Here is a 26757-nt window from a genome sequence, read left to right on the forward strand (position 1 = left end):
CTGTAAATGGAAAGTAACCTTTAAAAATTGTATAAAATTTTTTTAATTTTAAATATATTTGAAGAAATGTGAGACAATGTCATCCTTCTCACTAAATGATACTTTGATATAGTTCATTTTTATAAAAAGGATGTGACTTATGTAACCATGTAGTGAGTTTATTATAGTTACTTGAAATAAATTAATAAGTAAATTTTTTAAGATAAATAAAGATTATTGATTTTTTAAAAATTACTGTATCTTGCTAATTAACCATTTAAGGCGTGCAAGTACTTTATAAGTGGTAAAGGATTTTATAGACGCAAACTACCATTATTTTCATAATTGGTGTAGCTGAAAGTTATGGTAATATATTTTCATGGAATTCAGAAGGCTGACGACTCTTTCTTCCTCTGCCTGACAATTTGCTGAATTGATTCTAACAGAGTCTCAAACACTCTTCACCTCCATCTTCATTCTAGACACACTGGTAGTAAAGTTAAGTGCCACAGATGCAGATGAAGACAATCATCTGAATTCTAAAATTGCCTATAAGATCATCTCTCAGGAGCCAGCGGGTGTACCCATGTTCATCCTGAACAGGAACACCGGAGAAGTCTGCACGATGTCCAGTTTCCTTGACAGAGAGGTAAAGTTCTCAGTAAATGAATCTTAAAAAATAAGGAATTCAATTTTAAAAATGTTTAAAACAAAGAAGCAAACAAACAAACAAATAAATAAATAAAATTAAAACACACACACACAAAAAAAAGGAATTCAATTTTGAAAAGACAAAGATGTATGCCCTTCCTCCAATTAAAGGACAAAAGTAAAAAATAATCCAACCATTATTTTTAAATGAAAATTGTGACAAGAAAAAATTGTTTTAAAAGACGGTAGAAATTACAAAAGAAAATGGAGTAATAATCAGAATGTGTTGAATTTTATTCAAAACAAGAACTGTCTTAAAATTCTTTTCCATCTGAAGCAACACAGCATGTACAACCTCCTTGTGAGGGGCTCGGATCGGGACGGAGCTACAGACGGACTGTCCTCTGAGTGCGAGTGTAGAATCAAGGTTTTAGACGTCAACGATAATTTCCCCATGTTGGAGAAAACTTTCGTAAGTTGATACTCTTATAATCCTTTTTCCATGGATTTGCTTTCCCACAAATTCGTGAGGCTGGTTCTGCTACATGTATGGATGTGCTCAGCCTTGCTGTATAAACCCTGGAACGTCTTCTTGTATAATGATAACACGTTAACAGTGCACGTTTGCCTTTGAGTCACTATTCTGTGCAAATCTCCTCTGTGAAAGCACAGACTGTCTTCCCCGTGCTTTCTACTCACAGAAATGGGGAAATTTGTTAATATAACTCTGAGAATCATGAAGCAACATTGATGTATCTTTCTATGCCTGACAATTTGCTGAATTAATTCTATAAGGGTCCCAAACACTCTCAATTTCCATGTTCATTTTTAGGCATAAAGAAGCATAAAATCAAAAACAGCAGGGCCAAAGCTGGCTCAGTGCCTGTTTTGGTTAAAAAAAAAAAAGTCCAACATGTTTCATGGGGCCACAGCTGTATTCATCCTACATGTATGGTCTGTGGCTGCTCTGATCCCACAGTAGCAGAAATGAGCAGTTGCAACACAAACTCTCTGGCCCACAAAGCCTAATATAATTACTATCCAGCCCTTCACATAAAAGGAGGGAGTAACTTAAGGAAATTTTAAAATAAGCAAGAAAAATGAAACAAAGTGCCAGTCTGACCTTGATTTCACATACAGCACAAGAAAATAAGTTTTATTATCTTACAATCATTTTATTCTTATATTTTCTGATTGGACATATGGCTGATGCAAAAATCATTGGCATCGTTTGCTGTTAGTATTTTAAATGATAATTATGTATTAGTAAATATCTTTCCTCTTGAAAGTTCATTGATAATAAAATTGATCCATGTCATTTCAGTACTCAGCAAGTATTGAAGAGAATTGTTTAAGTTCGGAACTGATACGATTCCAAGCAATTGATCTGGATGAAGAAGGCACTGACAATTGGTTGGCAAAATATTTAATTCTCTCTGGAAATGATGGGAATTGGTTTGATATTGAAACAGATCCACGAACCAATGAAGGGATTTTGAAAGTTGTCCAGGTACAGTTTGGGATCTGCAATATTTTCTTCCAAAGAAGGGTTAAAATACTCGGGGATAGAATGTGCCTACGACAAACACTCCATAACCCGGAAGAGTATTTATGTGGACAAGAGCCCTGGGCGAGCTCAGACTGTGTCAGTCTGAGACTCCCAGCCCAGCAATGCAGTATTTATTACCATGAGAAATAAGAAGGCTGTTTTGTTCTCACAATGCCCAATAACCAATTGAGAAGACAAGGCAAGTTCTCCCAAACTAGAAAATAACGTGAGTTAAAAACAAAATAAATAGTAGTATAGATGTTATGATATTAAACATAATTAATGGCCAAATGAGTGAAATAAGAAATAATTACTGAGGTGAGATCCTTCTGAACTAGGTGTGTCTGAAAGGGCTTCATTCCTGGAATAAGGTTTAAGCAAGACCTTATAACTGGGATTGCTAATGTGGGTAATGAAATGAGCAAACACACAGAGGTGAGAAAATGAAAATCACGTTCAGGGCATGGTGAGCGGCTCCGTGGGGCTGCAGCGGAGTACTCACAGAGGGAAGCAATGAGATGCAAGAACAGAGATGCTGAGTGGGGGTCTGTCTGCTGAGAACCTTGAAAACTGGATTATAAGCTTTGACTTTTTCCTACAGATTAATTTTTCTTAAACTACTGCATGCTTTTACTTTGTGGACAGCAATAAAATCTAAAAATCCAAATTAGAAACAAAACTACAAACCAGTAAGATTCAAATTAGCATTAATGTAATAAGGGAAATCAATTTTTCCCAAACAAAATTACTACTAACAACATAAACAGAACATATAGCTCTGAAAATCTACACTAATAGATCCACGCACACATTGAGTTTAGCAGACACTGTGAACTGTGAATTATTAATTCTGTTACCACTTCTCTCTATTCCAGTTATTGTGAAACTTCTTTTCACACAGTAAATTAGAAGCCATTTAGCCTTCATCTAATGCAAACATATCATATAAATATTGAGTTTTTCTCTGTTCTTTTTGCAATTGTTTGGCGCAAATAAAGCATTACTACTTTACCTCAAGACACAACCACAAGCACTGAAATCCCGCAGTGTATTCTATTCACCTACGAGGTGGTCGCCAAAGTTATGGAAAATATCTATGTATACTTTTTAAAACTGTCATTCAGATGAACACATAAAATTTCAAAATTCCTTGAGAGAGTACAAGGACTCTTTTAAGAATGTGCGATGACCTTCCTGTTAGAGAAATACTGCTCTGGGCCAGAAATCAGCAAACTATGCCTCACAGGCCAAATCTGACCTGCCACCTTTTTGCAAATAAAGTTTTATTGGAACACAGCCACACTCATTCATTTGAATGTATTTCCTATGGCTGTTTCCACGTTCTAATGGCTCAAATGAATACTTGAGATGAAAACTGTATATGACCTCCAAAGCCTAAAATGTTACTCTCTGCCCTTAACCAAAAAAATTCACCAACCCCTACTTATAGACCAAGAAAAGCTTTGGGATATATTTTTAAATAGTAGTAACATTATGAGCTGAACTCCAGAAAGATTAAGGTAAAGAAAATAATCATTATATTAAGTCCTGAGGGGCTAGGGACCTGATCTAAGGCAACAGCAGTCAAAATGAAAACGAGGGCATGGGATTAAGAGCCAAATGTAACATGGCTAGGAAAAGAGAGACAAGGCGTCACCTACCACCTTATTAAATTAGTTAGTCGAGTGTTTTCCCCAGAGATCAGAATTTGTTCAACCTCGCATCTTGGTTAAAAATCAAGATCTAGACACGTCATGAAATTCTGACCTATCTTCTTACCAACTTCATCACTGACTTTGTATATTATCTTGTAATATGTAACTACCCTTTGCTATTGATTTACCTCGTAAGCTACTAGAATAATAGCAAAAAAAAAAAAAAAAAAATCTCTTGGCATAAACAACTTGACCTAACTCTCTTTTCCACCCCTAGCACTTGACCCCGAGTCCAGAAGATTAGTAGAGACTCACAAAACTTTGAGGACGGTGTTGATAATGACATTGACTGACACTGCAGCTCTCACCCAAATGGGAGTCACTGAGCTTGACTGCAGACTTCATCATTTCTACAAATTATAAAAATGAAAAAGAAATGTTCGTAACTCAGGCACTGCACTACCTATGACTTATATAATGTGTCCTCTGTGAGAGCTGAAAGTCTTTTAAAGATATACTTAATTTATTGCCCCCCCAAAATTACTGGAAATTCAATTTCATGAAAACTTGGTCAAGTATTAGATGTTGTGCAGACAAAGTATCTTTTTTTCCTGGATGATAACTTCCCAAGTTGTTTAAAGAGAGCAGAAAAAAAATGCTTACAAACATCAAAATAATGTGGAAAGGCTAATTAAAATGAAATTTAAAACCTTAGTATGTGTGCTAGCATATAGCCAAAAGAACAATGTATTTAGAAAATGCATGTGTAATTGTCCCAGGATTTAGCATTTGGAGTGAGGTCGTTAATGTCCCCTTGGACCATTTTCACTCAAGCTACCACTTAACCTTGTGGGAACTGACCCCTAAGTCATAGGCTTTTGGCTAAGATTTCTGTAAGCCTTTTCTTAGTCTGTGGACATTACAAATGATTCAATTCAACTCAAATTTGAAAAACGAAAGGTGCCAGGGATACGAAGGTTAACTGAGACATGGTCCTTCTTCTCCAGATACCATCCCACTTACAAGAATGAACAGAAAAGCTAATGGATCCATCCTAGTGATTTTACCTTTGTTCTAGAAGCATTGCTTCTTTCGGGGTTGTGGTATCCTTAGGTTAGCAAACTTTCTCCTTTTCCCCACCAACTCCCCAGTAATTGTCCATAATTAACCTGTTTCTTCTGTATGGAACCCCAGCAGTGCTGCCCCTCCCTACAATCAGCCCTTGCACTGTAGTTTAACAAGAGAAAATCTCTAGGAAAGTAAAAAAATCTCTTTGTCAATAATAACTTTATTTTGGTATTTATCAATAAATATATATGGATTACTAACAAACAATATAAGCTCATGAGGGAGAGGGCGGGTGTGTATGTACACATTCACTTCAACATTGAGAAGAAAAGCAAAATGCTACCCAGTTGGGATTCTAGCAAAGAAATATTGGTTCTCTATTTTTACAATAATTCTAATCAATGATTTATTAACTTCTACTGTTGGTAAATGTGTTGCAAGTGATGCTTACGTTAGCTTCCAGAGCACTTTTCAGTGGTGCCCAGTACTTTTTTTTTCCAAGTGCTTTTTCACTTGTAGAAAAGGGATCTCTTCCATTGAAAATCCATTTCTGAGTTCACAGTTCATATTCAGCTCTGTGCTGAATCATTGGTGGTGACTTTTCATGTCACCACATCAATCATTCTGGATCAAAAGACTCTATTCATCTCTTATTCAAAAGGGCCCATCTCAAAGGTGACTTTTCTCTGGGCAAGGCATTTATTTGAATGTCCCCTATGAAGAAGCCTTCTTGTCCACCAGATCCAGCTCAATCAAATTAAAGTTTAGGGCTGACTACAATGGTCATGGATTCTCCTTTAGAAGTTGTTTGCACCATTTTTTTAAATTACATGTTCAATGACATCATATATCTTGACTAATTTACTCTCTGACTGTACTTTCAAGATATTCTCAGATATGAATTCTACAAAGGAAAACCTGGATACTATTTATTCATTCAATAGTTGTGAACATTTTAATTTCATTCCAAGCTTACTTTTTATTTTTCATAAACACTTCATTTGGAAAGAAAAATCACCTTCCATTCCAAGGCTTTATGTAAGATGTTCAAAACTCCAATATTGGAGTCCAATTTAGAGTCACAGGCTGAAATGACGCATGTACCTGATTATGCCAAAAGATAAAGGAAATAACATATCTGAAATAGCTAATGCAATAATAAATAAAATCTTATCAATTTAAGATCTGAACTGCATGGTTCCTGGACCTTATTCTAGTGTGCTGCTTTTTTTATCATGCTTCTTATTATATCAAGAGACTCCTTTTGCTATTTCTGAATTTTTTACTTTCTGTCATTTCAGATGCTGGATTATGAACAAATGCCTAATATTTACCTCAGTATTGGGGTTAAAAACCAAGCTGACTTTCACCACTCAGTTGCCTCTCAATTCCAAATGCACTCAACCCCCGTGAGGATTCAGGTTGTTAATGTGAGAGAAGGACCCGCATTTCATCCAGATTCTATGACCTTCAGTGTGCGAGAAGGACTAAGAGGAAATTCCTTGTCGAATTATGTGCTTGGCACATATACGGCTATCGATTTGGATACAGGAAGTCCTGCAACAAATGTCAGGTACTGCAAACATCTTACTCATGTTAATGTGATAAAGCACGGTTCTGTCCTGTGTTGATTCACGTAGTACGTGCTAGTGTCCGTGGGTTAAAATACTTCGGGGGTTCTGCTTTGCTTTTCGTGTTTGTTTGTTTTAGAAAACTATTGTGGCATTAACATTTTTTTCAGAATTTTAGTAGTGTTTTAGAAGCAATGAGGGCTCCAACTAGTTAAAAGGGTAATTGTGTCCGGGGAGCAAATGTAAGATCAAAGAGCCACCTACAGTTGCTCTGTGAGGTTCTTTGATCTTTTGTGCCCAGCTGTACCACCCTGAATGCGGGATGATTAAACCACATTATAAATGCTAAGACATCATAAAAGATGAGTCAATGCTTTTTTTCCTTAAAACCTTTTATCTAATGACTTTGGGGCTAATTTCAATCCCTTTCTTGAACTAAGATGACCAAAAAAAGAAGCTGAAACACAGGTGTTTCAGAAATTTGATGTGCATAAAGAGAATCAGAATTGGAAAAATAGAATTAGATCTATTTAAGGTATTCTGAAAAATAACTGTAGTGAAATAAGTGTTCTCTACATTATTTCCTTGTCTCTCTTCCTCCCAATATTTTTGAAGTGAACAAAGTCTACTGACTTATAAATTACTTCTGATATTAATAGTTTTGAGAACTTATTAGCTAATAAATTGACAGATAACAAGAATTACGAAGTCTATCAGAGGAAAGGATATATCAGATGAGTGCCTTGGACATTTGAATTTGTGCCTGGGTCAGAGACCAGATCTTCTTCTGATAAGGCCAAGGACTTTGAATCCATTATATTAACTAAAACCCGTATATACAAGCTGACTAGATGGTACCACAACCCCTAACAAGCCAACAATGAGGTGCTCTGCAACCAATATGCCTTAAAATCTAGGAAAAACAAAGCATACCACATGCGAAAATGAATAAAGCATATTCCCTTAATACACAGTGCTGTGATTTCATAAACAGACCTGAAATAAACTCATACATCTTATTAACAATTATATTAAGAGACAGCAGAGTAAGAATTACGAAACGATAAAATTCTGTTGTGAATCTGTGCATTAATATGTTCAATACTGAAATTTTATTGTCTATACATTTTATAAACAAAGTCAGTTATCCCTATGAAGTATGCAAGCACTGTATATAAATTTAACATGTGTGGCTTAAAATGATTAACTTTCATATAAGCAAATGATGAATGTATTTATTTTAAAACAGGTATATCATAGGACATGATGCAGGCAACTGGTTAAAAGTGGATTCAAGGACTGGTGAGATACAATTTTCTAGGGAATTTGACAGGAAGTCAAAATATATTACCAATAGGATATACACAGCAGAGATCCTGGCTATAGATGGTAAGAAACTTCATTTTCAATATTTTAATAAAATTACTAGTATTACATTAAATACAAATATTATTCTAATGTTGATATTAGATCAACTCAAATAAAACATGATTTGTTGGTTTAAGACTTATAGAAGGTTCTCAAAACCTTAGGTCAAGAACTGATTTCATTATCCTTATAACCATAATTTATATTTAAGTCATAATTTATTTCACCTACTTCCAAAAAAGAATGGTATGTGACTTACAATGTGAAGCATGGGAGTTAAAATATATAAATAAAATTCGGTTTCTACTTATGACCTCATCTCTTGAGATGGTTGATCAACTTGTAGAGTATGTTAGAAATGTTTACTTATAGTGCTATGAGGTGTACACAAAATTCACTTAGGTGTGACCTATGGGAAAGGCAGTATCACAAAGAGTATAATTTTTTAAAGCCACTAAAGCTGAGCTACAAAGAGAGGCCTGTGTGAGTGTTGTCCAAAGTAAAATGTTAAAGATGAAGAAAGTACAAGGTTATTCCAAATTTAAGCCCCAAAATGAAAGCCATAAGTGCAAAGGCACTGAATTAACTTATAACTGAGCTATTGCTCATGTGGGAAAATCTATTAAGCATTCCTCTCAGCGAGTAGCAATATTAATTTAGCAATAGAAGGGGAGGGTATAGCTCAGTGGTAGAGTGCATGCCTAGCATGCACAGGGTCCTGGGTTCAATCCCCAGTACCTCTGTTATAAATACATACATACATACATACATACATACATACATACATACATACATATACATACATACTTAATTACCATCCCCTCTTAAAAAAATAAAATAAAAATAAAAGTGTGAAATTGTTAAAAAAAAATTTAGCAATAGATGATGATTCTCTGGAGCTGTGACTAGCAAACAAGCTACTACAAACCAAAACAACAGAGAAAGATCAGCAACCAGGAAGGAAGGGGAAAAATAGAAGTCCCAGATACATACCTAATAGAAGATACATATTGTGGGTTTGCATTAAGTTTATATCCGAGCTTTATAATAGCCAAACAAAGAAAAACATAAATGGGCGTACAAGATTGAAAAAGAAACCATGAAAATACCCAAGCAATTACAGCCACACATTCTGGTCTTCATCCTGTGAGTGTCACTGTCAACATCTGGGTCAGTTATGTAAATATTACAGTCTTATTTATTATCAGTATTCCGGAAGGCCTGTTCCTACAGTGAATTCTAGCCAGACTGATCACAGCCTATGTTTGTGCATGGGTCATATGTGAAAATCTCCAAAAACTAGAATAAAAAATCGGTCATTTCAAGTAAATAAAGAGGAAACAATAATCAAAATGTATCCACAGAAACCTGAAAACAAGGGCCATTGTTTATTCACCTAAGCAGAGGATCTGCACTGGCGCAAGCCATCCAGATGGTCCAGATAAGTTTGCTCAAGGATGCTGGGCCACCAGGTGAAGAGGCAAATGCAATCGGCAGGGGAGGTGGGGGGCAGATGCTGTCAACAATACCTTGAGCTGAGGGCTTGTCACATCACCAGGCCATAAGGAAGTTCCAGAGGATCAGAGAATAACACAGAACACAATCCATGGGATAATCTGGTGTCTTTCTAATGAGACCAAGTCCAGAAAGTCCAATGCCAAGTCAGGTATTAGAACGTATTGCACAAAATCATGTAGGATAGGAGTAGGCTCCTGGTCTGTTACCATTCAATTAACTTAATGGCTCTCCCACTTAGGCACACAGAAAACATCGTTAAAAGACAGTTATTAACTTCTCAAAAAATGACCTAGCGAAATACCTAGAGATAATAACTTTCTAGTTTACAAATGAGAAAACTCGTTTGCAAGTGAAGTCTCTTTGCAAGTTAAAAACAAAATAATTATTTAACATAAAGTCGCAAAGTGGGCTAAAAGCCCAGACTCTTATTTCTTGGTCCTCTGCCTCTTTAAATAAAATATACTAACCCCAAATGTGTTTCAAATGGTTTAGTGAAAAAAATCAAATGGATCTGTATTTGTTTTCAGAAGTGTCATTTCAGGGAGCATTAAATGGATGGAATTAAACAACAAGAAAGCATGAAAAAAATACACAAACAATTATTTAATTTCAATTGCAGTTATTTCCACAAACACAGGACCCAATAAGTGTCTAGAATGGAAGGCTCTAAGCTGGACAAGAGGGGTCTCATTTGGGGGGACAGAGTGGGAAGAGAAAGGAGCAAACCTTCTCCGAGGAAGGACATTTAACTTTGCGTCCTGAGGTGTGTAGGAGTTAGCAGAATGAAACAGGGATGAAAAACATTTTAGGAAGAGTGAACAGAATGTGCAAGAGTTCTGGTTAAGAAAGAACTTGTTCAAAGAACTGAAAAGAAGCCATTGTGGCCGGAAGGTAATGAAAAGACAAGAGTGGCCTCAGGAGACTGAAGTAGGCAGAACGCACTGTGCACCATCTCAGGAGTCATTCAGACTCTTCCTCCATGCTGTGGCATCATCATGGGATATACGAAAGAGGTTTCTCCCTGACACCATTTACCCCAACACCTGGTATGTTTTGCTGTTTCAGATGGCTCTGGGAAAACGGCCACGGGGACCATATGTATCGAAGTACCTGATGTCAACGATTACTGTCCAGTCATTGTTGCGGAAAGGGAAACCATCTGCATTGCCTCTCCATCCATCCTTATCTCTGCAACAGGCATGGATGATCATCCTTACGGGTCTCCCTTTACCTTCTGTGTTGTGGATCAACCCCCAGGGACAGCTGACAGCTGGGACATCAGATCAATAAATGGTAAGTGGAATGCACAGTTGCTCATACTTTAAGGTCAAAAGTAAAAACAATTACCAAATAATTAGTCAAGTCCTGTAGTAATTAATGATGCTTTCCATCTCTATTTCCATGAAGAATGTAAAGATCCCATAGTAGTGTGTGTGTTTGTGCTAACTGCTGCTACTTTAAAATGAAGGCCTGATATTGATTTAAAAAAAATGGAGACTAAGTCTCAGGTAATATAACACTTTATATATTTTGGGTTCTTTTTCCTGAGATGCCAAATGTATAACAGAAAATGAAACGTTATCAGAGAACCTAGTCTGGGCTACAGTAGCTCCCTAATCTCTTATTCATTTGAGGAAACAGGAAAAACTTCGGGGAGGGGGTGGTAGGATGTGGGGGGCATGCTACAGAGCCCAAAGTGAGAGGGAAAACCCACCTCTCTGAGGCCACCAAGCTTGATTCATCCTAAAATAATGCCAGAAAAAAAAATTCCACCATGAAAGACTTAGTCAAAGGAGGAAATTAGGCGACCTGTTCTCACCACAAAACCTTTCAGCTCATTTCCACAAAACCACTTCAATATTTTGAAAAGCTAAGCACATTGAAGGAATTCCATTAAAATCAAGACAACTCTGAATTCACCTTTCCCTACAAATCCCAATATGCTATTCTTAAATAATTGCTAACCACCTTTTCCTCTTTCAGATCCTAGATATCATTATATTTTTTCTTATAAAAATATAAGAAAAAATGTTCAACATCAAGATTCATAAAGGTATTCAAGTGATATTATAGATTTGCCAGTAAAAAATATAATCACCTTGGAAAGAATATTCTTAGGGTCCTGTTTCAACATTGGTGGTGAAAAACGGAATAAAGTTCCACCTAATAGGCTATGGCTTTGCCTTATTCAACTCTTATTTTGTGCACAGGTTACATTTTGGTAGACATAGCTGGCTGGTCATAGAGCTAATGGAAAGTAATAACCCATAATAATAATAATAATTGAGTCTTATGGATCAATCAATTACTATTCATGATTGAGGTGCAAATCATCTCTAAACCCTTCTCGGGTCAATAAATAAATTTCAACCTATGTTTTAAGCAATAGTTTCTATAAAAACCAACAGGCAATGGTAGCACAAATAATTAGGAAAATAACAGTTATTGGAATAATTTTAAATGATAGGGCAGCAAAAATTCTGAAAAAGAGATAAACCACAGTGTTAAGAAGGGTATTTGTAAACTGTAATCCTAAATAGAAGACTTCCAATATTTCCTTTCAGCTCAATACTCATCATTCATTGGACATACATTTATTGAGTGCATACTATATGCCAAGTATTGTTGCTCTGGAAATAAGTATCAGATCCCAGCCTGCTTTGTAGAAATAAGAATCTAGCAAGAAAAAGTACTGAAAAATTAATTATGTGTTAATTTTTTTTTTAAGTACAGGTGCTCTAAGATTAAAGGAGCATGAAAAAAAATCAGGCCCTAAGTTAGTCTTGGTTATTAGGGAGGGTTACCCCCAAGAAATTGTTATTATTTTCTCTTCCCTCTCTTCCTCTCAGCTACTTCCGCAATCCTGACAGCTGAGCAGACTTTATATCCCTCATATTACGAAATCCCAATCCTGGTGAAGGACAATTTCAACCGAGCATGCGAATTGCCACAGATTCTGCAGTTACTGGCCTGCGATTGTGACAGCAACCACATGTGCTTGTACGCGGGTACCACGGGCATCAGCACCGGGGACGGCAGCTCCGTTACTGGTGTATCTGTCACTGACGACCACATTGAGGGTTCAAATGTTGGTCTCGGACCTACAGGGATTGGCATGATCGTTCTGGGTGTCTTACTACTGCTTCGTAAGTACTGGATTAAATCCTTCTTTTCAGCAGTTCCTCAAAATAAGAATGTAACCAGGTTCACTGCAATGACTATGATCATCTGGCCATTTCTTTTTGGTACCCGTAGCAATTTTTGCGGAAATTCGGAAATAAGCAATAGGACTGATAAGGGCATGTACCTGTTCAATAATGATAGCTAAGGAAGTCTAGGGTTAGTGAGGGTCATAAAGAGTGGAAATACACTCAAATCACTAAGTATAATACAAGCAGAGGATATAATACAATCCTATGATGAAAATTTCAGCAAAGGAATCAGAGGAAAAATCAAAGGCAATCATAATCACAATAATATAAATTATAAATAATCATACAAATAAACCCTAAAATAATAATCAAAGGAATGGTAAAGTCCCTAAGCAAACATTTCAAAAAGGGTGCTCCTCTCCCTGTACCATTTTTTTAAAACATGTACATCATCAGAAGAGAAATGCATTTTAGGTTGTCCTTGCAATACTTGGATTTTTGTGGAAATCAAAAACTGGATTTAAAGTTAAATATAACTAAATCCTTCAAACTATAACATGAATGTGCTTCAGTGAATAAGTAGAAACTAAAACACTATCATTTTGAGGCATGAAAAAATGGCAACTGACTTTCTTAAAATGATTTGAGTTTTCAAGGCCATACAGAGATCATGAGTGATTATCATGATGGTATGAGAGAGTTTCCCACAGCATGGTTACAGCAAGCGAGAAGAGGTATCAGTTTACCTTAAGCCCATGGTTCACAAGCCTAGCTGCATGTCAGGATCACCTGAAGGTCTTAAAAAGTTACTCAGCCCCAGCAGGAGGACTCAAGATGAGACCCAAGTTTCGGCATGTTTAGGCCTTCTTGTGAAGCTAGTGTGCAGGTCAGGCATAAAAACCCAGACTCAGCTGCATTTCCAGTAGGCTAGCACTCAATGACTTCTCCTGAACCAGGCCAACAAAGCATAAAAGTTATGAAACTGACTGCAAATTAGCAGGGGAATGTCCTTTTGGACAAAGTTCTCAATGGAGAAGCCCAGGTCTATTACAGAGAGGGGGGGTCCTAGCTCAAATTTTATATTCCCAAAGAGCCTCTGGTTAAGGCTTTTGATGTTTGCTCCTAGTAAGATTAAGTGTTCATGAAATTTTAAAAAGCCTTGATTTAGCGGCTTTGATACTTTCTTCTTCAGCTCTAATTAACTTATCCAGTGGAATGCATACGATGCTAGGGAATTAGAAAAATAAAAAGCAACTAGAGTGGACCCAAAGAACTAAACTGAGGGTACTCTAGAATCTTAGAAAACTTAGGAAGTGTCTGTGTGTATGATCTAAAGTGTAGAACTGAGGTGAATTTTCCATTGTATTTTGTAGACAAAAGTCTTAGAATAATAACTGTAAGAAGTTCAATTAAATGTAGTGAATGAGATTCAGTTGATTGATTTTAAGTGTAAGTATCATAAGAGTTGAAGAAGAGTCCTATTTCTAGGTCCTATAACTGAAACTTGTATCCAATCCTTTTGCTAACATATAGTGATTATGTGTTTAATTTATATGTGTGAAGATGGTTACACGTGTGTACATACATTGGTTTCCATATGGGTATGTAAGTGCATATATGTATCCACAGAGATGGTCTATGTGTCCACATATACATATCCAGGTACCCACGTGTATATGCATGCTCATCGAGAAAAGTACCTATTTATCCATATGTATACACACATACGTATACATTGGCATATAAGTACATACTCATACACAATTATACATGAATACATACACATATATAAATGTATATGCATGTACATGGAAGACTAGGAATCATAAAATTGGATTTGAATCGGCCACCAGCCAGTTTGGAGTCTTGAACTAGCGGTAATAAAGGATGCTGCTTTCCTAATCTGTCGGTGAAGAACCCAGAGGACATCATCTCAAACTCCCTCCTTTTCAGCTCTAAAGGTCTATGTGACTTGGTGGTTTTGTATTTATAAACATGGATATGTATACTCAATCCTTTAGGGGAAAAATTGATGGTTTCTTACATTTGTATTTATCCCTCTGGTTCTATAAGTATAATGCCAGTTTCCCAAAAATGCTACATTCAATGACTTCCCAAACTGAGCAATATGTGTTAACTCTTCCTTTCCGCGTTCTTTGTCAGTGACACCACTCTTGCTGCTCATGTGTTGCTGCAAAAGCAAACAGCCAGAAGGGCTGGGGACAAGGTTTGCCCCTGTGCCGGAGGGTGGAGACGGAGTGATGCAGGCCTGGAGAATAGAAGGGGCCCATCCCGAGGACAGGGTGAGTGGACTCTTGTGTTCTGGAGGAGCATGGGGTTTCAATGGGACTGAGCACATCTGACAATTATACACTGCACAAAAATGAAAATATGTCCATTTTAAAATGTTTAACATAAACCATTTATTTTAAAATTCTTTTTTTTTTCTTTTCAGGATGTGTCAAATATATGTGTGCCAGTCACAGCCTCTAATACCCAGGAACGTATAGACTCCTCTGGTCAGTGGACAGCAAAATCTGTTTTCCTTCTTAAAATTTGCAAAATTATTCAACCAGACAAATCCTATGTATAAGTACCTTATTTAAAAAAAAGTATCTGTCAATCTTCTTGGATGATAGTATAATTGGAGGGAAAGTTAGATGTCTGAAGTGGCGACTTTATTTTTCTATCTTAAACTACCAGCAGTGAAGTCTGATGTAGCAATTAAAATCGCAAACTCTGGAACCAGAGTGCTTGAGTTTGATTCCCAGCTCTGCCACTTACTTGTATTAAGTCCTTGGGCAAGACACTTAATCTCTCTGGACCTCAATTTCCTTATCATTGAAACTGACTTTATGATAGTACCTACTTCAAAGTGTTGCTATGAGGAGTAAATTAGTATATGGGTGTATAAATATACACACACATATGTATGATATATAATATGTATTATATGTTATATATATCATATATGTATGTATATGTGCCATATATATATCACAAAATGCACATTAGAATAGTGCCTTGCACAGAATAAGTGCTACCATTATTTGTAACACAAGCTGTTCAAAAAAAACAAAAAACAAAAGAAAGAGCAGCAAATATGGTCTCCTAGTAATACACTGAAGAACTTCTCTTAAATTCATACATGCATCATCAGTCTTACACTCTCCTAATTTACCAAGTCCCGCACACACCTTAGAACACTGAAAAAGACCCAGCTTGGACAATGATTGAACCAGAGAGGGTGCCCAGTTCTAGCAGAGAATTTCTCACTGACGGTTCCTTAGGATCCCAGCTGGACTCTGGATGCAAAGTAAGGTGAAAGCCAGCTCTCTCCATCCAGGCCAGGGTGAATGCGGACCATGAGTTTCAGTTTCTGCAATTGTATGTCTGGCCTTGCTCTGGAGGGTTTCCGAGTGGGCACAAGCCCTCGGACAGGCCACAGGCCCGGGAGCGGCTCTGAGGAGGGTGGGGGCGGTTGCCAGAAGCGGTCGTGGAAGGAACTGGTGCAGGCACTGAGACCCGCTCCTCTAGGCTAGCTCTACACCTGGCAGACTAGGAGGGGAGGTTTGTGCAAAAGTGAGAAAGCCCAGTGGGAGAGCTGGCTCCCTCTGTACCGCTTCCTTCGTTGTACTTTTATCAGCAGCCTGGGGGATTGGCAGTTTAGTTCGAATTGCTCTCTCCTATAGCGTCCCAGTACCGCCTCTAGGTTGTGTGGCGGCGGCGGCGGTGGTGCCGGCAGACAGTGCCTGGAAGCGTTTACGTGGATGAACGATGCAGGCGACTCCAGCACCGTGATACGAACACCCTCTCCTTTCAGAAATCTACACGAACACGTACGCGGGCGCAGGAACCGTGGAAGGGGGCGTATCGGGCGTGGAACTCAACACGGGTCCCGGAGCAGCCGCTGGCCTGGTGGCCGGAGGGGCAGTGGGCACAGCGAGGAGGAGGAGTTCTATGCCAGGAGCCCAGCGGGACTACGCGGACCCCGGCCTGCACCTGGCTTTCCTGGACAGCTATTTCTCCGAGGTGACTCCCCTACGCGCGGTTGCACAGAATAGTCTTGAGACTGAATAATAAGAACTATGGCAGTAGATTCTTCTGAAATATACATTTTAAAAAAATTATTTTTTTGGCAGGAGAAGGTAATTAGATTTATTTTTAGAGGAGGTACTGGGGATTGAACCCAGGACCTCGTGCATGCTAAGCATGCACTCTACTGCTTGAGCTATACCTTCCCCCTTTATTCCATTCTTCTTAACTCTAACCCAATCCTGAATAAAATATAGTGCACTTCTCCTTAAAATACAAAAAGCCAATTTGCCAAAATATTTCACATTTAATCGGCAGAACGCATCTTACTACTGTGAAAAATAACGCATCTCACCATTCTCCGCTTCCCTCTTTCCATTTTCCTGTCTTCTGTTTCCTTCTGGTGTTTTCACTTTGTTTCCCATGGCAACAGTGAAGCAGGAGGATCCTGAGTAAGGAAAAAAAAAATGTGTATTCATGAGCATTCTATATGGTGTTCTTCCTGCTCTGCAGGTGCCTCCAACAGAATGGAGACAAAAATCAAAGGCCAGGATTGGGGAAGTTAAGAGAGCGGTAACTCAGGAACCGGGCATCACTGTGACTTGGTGATAGATCAGATCCTACAGCCCGGGTCTCCTAATCTCTATGGAGTGCGTCATGCACTGTTTCCCTTACTAAGGGAAGGGATCATGGGTCTATGAGCATTCCAAGAGAAAAGACCCAAGGCACTGCGTTGGCCTAACAGGGTAGCACAAAGGATAAACAGAGGATTTCCTCTGTGAATCCCTATTTGTATGTTTATTTCACTTAACCAGCAGTCCATTTTATCTCATATTCCAATTAGCCTATATTACTCCCTACCTGATAACATACGAGTTTCACTACTGCTCTTAACAAAAAATGCTAAAGATGTTGTTGTAATTGTAAGTTATATCTTAAAAGTCGTGGTCACAGATACCATTATAGACTGTGCATGAATAGAACTGATTATTTAAATGAATGATGCCACTAAGTACATTTGACAACGGGGCACAGAAATGCCACAGAAATTCTATTTCATGAATTATTCATAAAAATCACACTAATATTAAAGGAACTTTACCATTAATATCAAAATTGCACTGGGCATTTTTTCATTGGGTTACAATTGGTGCTTTATGGAAAAAATAAAATCAAAGGGCACTCCCCTTTCTCTATGGGCATCCCAAACATTTTAGCTTTACACTTAAAAATGGCACTGGATTTCAGAGGTGTGAGACGCAGCCACTCCCTCTGCCAGGTGAAGCCTCTGCAGAATGGTACCAGGGCTTTCTTCCTGTCCCTTTTTTACACCACCCCCCACCCCAGCAGTTAACTTGTGCCCCAGGCAAAAGGGGACTGTCCTCTTACTGAGATGTCATGTAAAATATTAAACAGCAAAGTTTTAAGGTGATACCAAACTTATGAATGATTAATTTCAAGACCTAAAGTCATTCTAATGGTAGGATTTAGACTGGTACAGACCAGAAGGAAAGCAGCGTGACCCGGTGTAGAAAAGACAGTTGGATTTGAAGTTCTGTTCTATAAGGATTTAAGTCTTGGGCATGCCATTCACCTACTCTGGGCCTTTGGTTACATTATTTATAAAAGAAAGAAGGGGTCAGATTATATAAGGCGATTTTAGATGGCGCTGGGCAAGCCCTACGGGAATTCATGGCACTCAGCAAGGGCCATAGCAGGTGAGAGAAATGGGGAAGAGAGCTGGCAGGTCTCTGCTCCACCCGGCCCCTTCAAACAGAGAAGTTCCAATTTCATTGGTTCTACATGTTGGGGTTGGACCTAGGATTTTATGTAAAGGGGCTGTCATTAAAAATAATTTGAAAAATCACAGTAGATAACACCTTAGTGCCTTCCTCCTGGTAACCTAACTCCAGAGACATCCCAGCTCTCTTCATCAAGCCACAGAAAACTTCAGTTAATATTCCCACATAAGTCTCTGAAGCTTAGAGCTGCACACACCTTTACACATGCTTGCATTCTAAGTTGATCAAATCTCTCTCCTTAAATAATGTTTTGCACATAACTAAATACATTTTATTATTTTTAAACCACCTCAGAAATAAAAGACTATAAACCAAATACACATTGATCTCCTTTAAAAATTGCAACTATTTGGAAATACAGCAATGAATCAGTGGTTTTTTTCAGTGCATTCCACAAAATCTTTTTAGATCAAACGTCTCTAAAAGCATTGTTATTCTTCTTTGACTATTTTAAGGGAAAAGAAATTTCTAATTTCCTATTTTTCTTCTAATTTTAGAAAGCATACGATTATGCAGATGAAGATGAAGGCCAGCCAGCAAACGACTGTTTGCTCATTTATGACCACGAGGGACTAGGGTCTCCTGTGGGCTCCATTGGTTGCTGCAGTTGGATTGTGGATGATTTAGACGAAAGCTGCATGGAAACTTTAGACCCAAAATTTAGGACTCTTGCTGAAATCTGCTTAGACAAAGAAATTGAACCATTTCCTTCACAGCAAGCCTGTATACCCATCAGTACTGACCTCCCTTTACTTGGACCTAATTACTTTGTTAATGAATCTTCAGGAACGACTGTGTCACAGGCTGAATTCCAGGCAGAAATGGCAACACCTGAACCCATGATTCAAGGGGATATTGTAGTGACCGAGACTTACACGACTGCGGACCCATGCGTGCAACCCACGACGATTGTTTTTGATCCTCAGCTTGCACCCAATGTTGTAGTAGCAGAAACAGTAATGGCACCTGTCTACGACGTTCAGGGGAATATCTGTGTACCTGCTGAGTTAGCCAGCACACACAATGTAATCTATGCTGAGAGGGTGCTGTCTAGTCCTGGTCTGCCTGACACAAGCAGCAGTAGCATGACTGATGGTTGTGTGGGACCCGTGATGAGTGGCAGTATTTTGGTAGGGCCAGAAATTCAAATGATGCAAATGGTGAGTCCAGACATTCACATAAGCCAAACCATTGGTTCCACATCCCCAATGACATCGCGGCACAGAGTAACACGGTACAGTAACGTACATTACTCCCAACAGTAAGTGCTTTATGGTCAGTATTCTTCTCCAGGGAGACCTTGTACCTTATAATCACCAACACAGCCATCAGTGATGGATAATACACTATATTTAACATTTTAACAATCAGCAAACATTTGAATATTCTAAATTCAATGCCACTCTCTGATCATATATTTGGGGGGGTGGTAAATATGGCTAAGGACTTTAGCCTTATCAAATTTTTTCTGATTTTATATAGTTTGCCAAAAAACTTAAAGAAAATGTGTTACATTCTTTGATACTGTCTAATAATAGCACACAACTCATAAGGTGACTCTTGGAAGTCTTTGGGCCTTTGGAACTGGTCATGTAAACCAAGATACCCTTGGTCTTGGAGGTTGCAAAAGAAGCCTTATCTGTATCTACCAGCCATATTTATCTTTAAAGAAGTACTTTTATGAAAAATTTTTGATTGAAACAGTAAATGAAATGTACATTTTTAAGGGAAATTGAAAAAGAAGATAGAGCATCTAGCAATAGACATCTGAAGTCATTTGTCTCTTCAAATGGTTTCTCAAGATACACAATTATTAGGACATGCTTAATATAATACAGGGAGAGTTTACTAGCTGAATGTGTCACTAAAAATGGTTCATCAAAAGGAGTTTTATACATATGTATAGAAATGCATATATACATATCAATATAGATGAATTGTTATTGCACTTTATTGATTTATATCAATTGTAGATTAATTTAGACTAGCAAAAAATAAAATTATGACACAATTACAATAGGAACAGTTCTTAGGGAAAGTATTAGAGAGTCTCCCCCTTAGAGAAAAAAATTTCCCTACTCTTGTTAATTATGTCAGAAAACCATATGGAATATACTTTAATCAGTTTCTCTGACCTGGATCATAGACCTTTCCTTTGGCAACCAGACATTCTCTAAAAGCCCTTCTTTACTTCTGCATATATTCAACAATATTTACTTAGAAGCTACTACATGTGGAGTGCTGGTCTTGCTTCTGTGACTATATAGATGAAGGAGACTGGCTTGGTTCCTGTCTTCATACAGCTTGTAATTCATTTATAGACTTAAAACTCTGGGGGTATGGCTTTGAGTTCCAATCAAGAATAATTAACAAAATACTCAATTCCATTACCAAGTTGTGTTTCTCTTTTTAACACTACTTCTTATGTTGAATGAGTAAAATGGAAACATATGCACAGATTACTTATTTTCAGTAGGCATAATGTTGGCTTGAGAAAAAGAGATTGTACAAGGTAGTTTTATTTAATTCTGTAAAATATGTAAACTATATAGTAGTAAGTATAACGGGACTAGTAAGATCATATAAATGAAATAAACTTATTTTCAGGGCTTATTCCTTTTGGAAGGAAATAATTGTGGTGCTTCTTGCTTAATTTTGTTTTCTTGTAAGTAAAAATATTGTAAAATTTGTGGCATCTCACAATCTCTTGCCCAATTCTCTCATTTTATAGAAAAGGAATCTAACTAGAGAGGTTAAATGACCACAACCAGCTAGTTAACCTTGAACCCATCACTCAGGTACCCTGGCCACCATGCTTTTGAATAAGAGAATTTCATCAGACATGAAGAAGATCCAGTTTGATCTGTTGCATCATCTTTGCTATTTCCTAATTGGAATAAAAAGTATCTCTCAAGAAAAGAAAATAGGTTTTGTGAAGTTTAAGTGCAGAATGGCTAAAATATCACAATGCCAGAAGGTTATTTACATGTCTTGTTGTCTTTTCCAAATTATATGTATCATCAGTGGTTACAGCCATTCCTTACTTTGGTTATTCACAACCAAGATTCTGCTACATTTCATTACACTTGGATGAAATCCATAGGTAGCCAAGGAGCAGTGGTGCCATGGTCATTTTAACACTCAGTCAACAACCAGCCATGTAACGTCTTATATGCACTCAGTCCTGAGGCAAATCTTGATGAGGATATTTCTTGAAGTTTGGATTCCATTAGGCTAATGATTCTAAGAATTATGAAACAATTGGTGAATAACTAAATGTAAGGTGCTAATGGGATTAAAACTGAAAATACTATGAGATTTGGAAAATGAAAAATAAAATAGTAGTAAGTGATTTAACCAATAGATTAAAATTTTTAAAGGAGGCGAAAACACTTCTGAAAAGGGTAAGAAAAATTTTAATCTGTGATCCGTCTATCAATATGCAAAGATTTAAGGGTGCTTTGAAAAGAGAAATTCCACCTCTGGTGATGCCTTCCTCCATACCACCCGCAGAAATGAGACTAGATTAATTTCATTATTTCTCTCAACATGATCAATGTAAAGGAACTTCTCTATTATTCTAAGATTGTCAATACCACTCATATATAACCCATGCCTCTGAAATTGGCATATGTTAAAAACATCATCTCAAACAAAATAGAAAGCATAAAGCAAGATTTCCCCTGCTTAAGAGTTAGGGTACTGATTTAACTACGAGATAAAGATGACATAGCATTTATGTTAAGGTTTGAAAATGAACCCAGAAGCCCAGGAAATGAGATTTAATAAATAAATATAATAGTATATACTTTGAGTCATATCTTCTGCCCCATGGAATTACTTGAGGAGATAACATTATTAAATAAATAAACAGGTTCTCCTAGAAAAGTTTTATCAGGTGAAGGGAAAGGAAGATATTAAGAAAACAGAGAATTTATAAACTTACTTCAGAAAAACATTATTTTTAAAGAATTCCCTCTTTTGGTTTAGATATTTCTGATTGCAATATATTACTGAACGTAATAATGTTTTATATATGTCTTCAATAAAAATATGTGATAAGAAAAAACTGTTTCATTTTCTCTTTGGCCCATTTAGTATTCCATACACAAACACACATTTCGAAATCTTTTCCCAAATGCTCCTAGGTGATTGTCATCTTTATCATCACATGTACAATACATGAATTTACTTATCAATTGAAATTCAGTATAACTTATTTATCAGTGGTAGAATTTCTCAAATCATCATTTTATTACTAAGTGCTCACTATAAACTAACAAATCAATTGGATAAACTCCAGAAATTGTTCTAGACATTGTATAAATGATAAAATGTCATCTTTCTCACCCAATTTAAAATTATTACTATTATTTCTGTACCAGAAATTCTCTGGAGCACCTAAAAGGCAGTGTCTCCAGTTGAGCAGAGTTGCCTCTAGACAGTAGTCCTTCGAATGACCTCTGAAAGGTTTGTGCAAACACCACCCTTTGCAGGAGGACTCCAGTATAAACTCATGAAGACGATTACATTTTAGGAGAAATTTACCATTTGCACAAAGAGTGATAAAGTCATGGAAAACAACTTCACATGGCTTTTGAAAGAAGTCATGAGCTAGCTGAATAACAAGAAGGTGAATCTGGGAAATGTAGCTCCTCAAAGACAAAGTGAAGCAAAGCTGAAAGCTGGTCATCCAAATCCAGCAGACAGATACCTAAAACAACTCGTTTTCTTGCAGTGAGAGCAGACTTGCTTTTCACAGAGTTGGTCAGTATAAAGGTATGAGAGTGCGAATTCGGCACCAAGACTTTGACATTGAATTTTTCTACTATACTCTTCTGTAATTTGATTTTCCCACATTATCATGAACATCATTCTATGTACATATATATATACATTTTTCAAAATTCTGTGTAATACTTATTAACTCATACCACGCATGTTTAACCATTCCCTTAATCCCATAGAATTGGATTGAGTCCAGGTTTTGCTATTAATAACAATACCACAATGAACACTTATATATATACATATATACACATATATATGCACACACATGTTGAAATATTTCTATAAGACAGACTCTTAAAAAGGAGGTTGCCATATCAAAGCGTACATGCAAATAATTTTTCATAGAGTTTTCCCAAATTGCCTTCTCAACAAGATGTGCCAATTTACACTCCCATCGACAGTTCTTGATAGGATTTCCTTAACCCCAAACAATATTAATTGACTTTATCAGTTTTTAAATTTTTAATAATCTAGTAAGAATTATGATTACCTGATATTCATCCATCATCTAGACAACTTCTGACAATCAATAAATGTCAATTGATTGAATAAAAGAATGAACAATTAAATGATTATTATAAATTACCACATACGCTTAGACACATTTCTAGTCTCTCCTTTATTACACTGATATATTATTAAGTATGCTGATAATTCTGACTGTTGTTTCAAATGTACTACGTTGTTTTTAGTATGCTTTGCTATCTGGTAGGTGCAGTCCCCACCCATTACCTGTTGTTTTTTTAATTATTTTGGCACTTCTGATACACCCAGTTTAAAAAATAATAATAAACCTGATGGAACTTTAATTGGAAATAAAATTAAATTAAATTTATAGATGAATAACTTTGAGACCTTCAAAACTAGCATTAATCTAATGTTTTGCCTTTTCCAGTATGATATTTTACACAGGGTAAATAATTCATAAAAAAGTTAAAACTTCTGGAAATTTGAGACTGCTGATAATACGATTACCTTTCATTATGGCCATTGATTGATTGTTTTTATTTAAAAAAAAATTGCTTCCTCTATTTCTTATGTATAAGTTCAGCAAACAAACAAACAAACAAAAAATCATACAGTAGAAGGCAAAATAGAGTTCCCAATATTAAGATAAAAGTTCTTTACCGTTCATCATAATATATTTCTCAAAACAACGATGGAAATCAAGTAAATGAACCCTAAACATTACATTTACATGTTACATGGAAAAATCCCACTCCCAGAAAGCCAACACTGATTGTCACTAAGTATGGTATAATTTTTTACTTTTTTCTTGAATGTTACGTGTCCATGTATAAGTGGTTGTGACGATATTTTAAACATGGACTAAACATTAAATACCAATAATGAGAATTAATTTGCTGAGATAACTTCTTTAACTTCTATTTCAGCTTATTTGAAATCAAAGACTGAAAAAACAGAGTTCATACTGGGAAAGAATTACTGGTGGAGATTTGCCAGTGCTTCTGTGGATTGTTAAGAAAGTGAATAAACAAAAGATCGTGCCTTATCATTTTTTTAAAGTAATAAAATTAAGTGCAGAAAAAAAAGGAAAAGGCAATAAAGCCATTCCAATAATTATACAAATAATTCTGTTTTACAGGTAACTGCTGGCATGTGGGTATCCTGTGCTAGTGTTCATTAGCTCATACACAGGCTGAACGGTGCATGAGAAAGGCAATGCAAGTGTACCGACATATCATGTGGAAAAAGTGAGTTGAAAAGAGTGAAATAATGAAAATTGAGGATTATCTGTATTCATTGTAGTGGCATAAAGGATCAACCTTACGTACTGACAAATTTTTTTCTTAAAAAGAAGACCATGTTTTGGTGAGAAATCCATCCAGTGGAGTTTCCCTGTGATTAGTAAGATGACTGAGTTAAGGGTAAGAGAGATGCTGAATGTGTGTTTAGTAGGAGGCAGTGAGTATGTGCGGTGAGTGATGATGAGGTGCTGGTACAAACATCACAGAGTTTGCATGTGACCAGCATAAATACTGGTTGACTGGGAAGTCTTCGTTATGTATTTAAAAAGGAGGCACTGATTGGGTGGGGACTCTGGTACCAGTCAGGCATGAGCCACCAGGTGTGGGGAACCTGAAACTAGAAAGGGTGGTAGAGAAAGAAGAGTGAAAAAACAAGTATGTATTATTACGCGCCAAGCACAACGCTAATTGCTTTTCAAACATTTTCTCATTCAATCCACCTTATGATCTTCTGCTTATAGATGAAGAAAAGTGAGAAAAGGAAAATGAGATATGGGACAACTATGACTTGGTTCCGATGCTCATTCATTAAAAATGATTTGAGTATTTCGCTATTTACCCTCGAGCTAAGTGCTGGGAATAGGGAGGTGAACTAGAGCCCTCCCAGTCAGATGCAGGAGGAAGTAAGAGTCAAAATGCAGTAGGACAGGTGTTATGGATGGGGCGTGAACAAGAAGGCCCTGGGGGAAGGGTGGGGTGCCCAGCTGAGTGGAGTCAAGAAAGGCTTCTCAGAAGTGACCTTTGAGCTGAGTCTGGCAGGATCATAGCCAATAGCCAAATGAAGAAGTAGGAATGGCATTCCAGGCCAATGGAACAGAATGGGAGAGAGAAGAGAAACAAGGGAGGTGGGGAAAGAGAAGAGCTCTTTCTAGAAACCCAGAAGAAGTTGAGTAAGGCTGGGGAATGAGGGAACACAGTTGCATAGACAAGATTTCAGAGGCCTAAATATGTATGACATGCTAAGGAATTTTCATTTTAATCTGAAAGTTAAAGAGAACCATGAAATGTTGAAAGGAGAACCATGAATCTGAAATCACTTGTGAAGTCTGCTCTGGTGCAGATGAGGAGGATGAGGCTCATGGTAGTGAAGTGGGAGGAAAGGGGGCAGAGCACAACCACTGAAGAAGGACCCAGCCACAGAGGACAGGACAAACTGGTTACAAGCAAGATGGCGGAAGACTCAACCTTCAGTAGACCTTGAGCCTCATGGCACAGCCAAAGGTGCCATGACAGTTCCTAGGCTGACCATAAAAGGTCAAAGAGGGGGGGCAATTCCCAGAAATCCTCACCCCTTCCTCAAACTAGCTGGAACAATCCGTATTAGCATGTGAAATTACCGAGCCCATAAAACCTAACAACCCCACACCTCGTGGTCGCTCTCGCTCCATCGTGCTCACCTTCTTAGATGGCCCGCACTCCGTCTAAGGAGTGTGTATCTACTTTTACTCTAAACACCCCACACCTCTCAGCTTCTCTCCCTCTCGCCTTCCTGAGATGGCCCGCATTCTGCCTATGGAGTGTGTATCTCCTAAGCCGTTTTCCCTTCTGAGGGAGACAGACCGCACTCTGTCCATGGAGTGTGTCTCTCTCTAAATAAACTTCCTTCCACTTTACCATGCCTTGCTCTTGAATTCTTTCCTGCGCGAGGCAAGAATCTATTCTACCCCAACAGTCGGGAGATCAGCGAGGAAGTTGTTTCGATGAAGCAAGGCAGTGAGGGACCCCTTTGAGTTTCATCTCCACGTCCTCATCCTTGGGCTAACTGAATAATTAACCACCCAGATCACAAAATCACAAATGTGCATTGTGCCTTTCATATCATCAGCAAATGGTGGCAACCAGCTACGCC

General features: G+C 37.5%; 2 protein-coding genes across 6 annotated transcripts in view; one reads left to right on the forward strand and one right to left on the reverse strand.

Annotated features, from left to right (window-relative positions):
* The window catches only part of DSG4 (desmoglein 4), a 39291-nt gene extending 16886 nt beyond the window's left edge, over positions 1 to 22405 (forward strand). For both annotated transcript variants that reach the window (XM_045510345.2, XM_010946759.3), the window contains 11 exons: positions 462 to 628; positions 968 to 1102; positions 1955 to 2140; positions 6204 to 6475; positions 7723 to 7862; positions 10425 to 10652; positions 12209 to 12505; positions 14675 to 14814; positions 14967 to 15030; positions 16335 to 16543; positions 18846 to 22405. In XM_045510345.2, coding sequence (XP_045366301.1) covers positions 462 to 628; positions 968 to 1102; positions 1955 to 2140; positions 6204 to 6475; positions 7723 to 7862; positions 10425 to 10652; positions 12209 to 12505; positions 14675 to 14814; positions 14967 to 15030; positions 16335 to 16543; positions 18846 to 19613 — 2606 coding nt within the window. In that variant the 3' untranslated portion in view covers positions 19614 to 22405. The remainder of the gene's footprint in view (positions 1 to 461; positions 629 to 967; positions 1103 to 1954; positions 2141 to 6203; positions 6476 to 7722; positions 7863 to 10424; positions 10653 to 12208; positions 12506 to 14674; positions 14815 to 14966; positions 15031 to 16334; positions 16544 to 18845) is intronic.
* DSC1 (desmocollin 1) overlaps positions 1 to 26757 on the reverse strand; it is a 274987-nt gene that overhangs the window by 194824 nt on the left and 53406 nt on the right. For all 4 annotated transcript variants that reach the window (XM_074352204.1, XM_074352203.1, XM_074352202.1 and 1 more), the window contains one exon: positions 16902 to 16994. The gene's annotated coding sequence lies outside the window, so the exon portion shown is untranslated. The remainder of the gene's footprint in view (positions 1 to 16901; positions 16995 to 26757) is intronic.

This window comes from Camelus bactrianus, chromosome 24, assembly GCF_048773025.1.
Source record: "Camelus bactrianus isolate YW-2024 breed Bactrian camel chromosome 24, ASM4877302v1, whole genome shotgun sequence".
In the NCBI taxonomy this organism is placed as follows: domain Eukaryota; kingdom Metazoa; phylum Chordata; class Mammalia; order Artiodactyla; family Camelidae; genus Camelus; species Camelus bactrianus.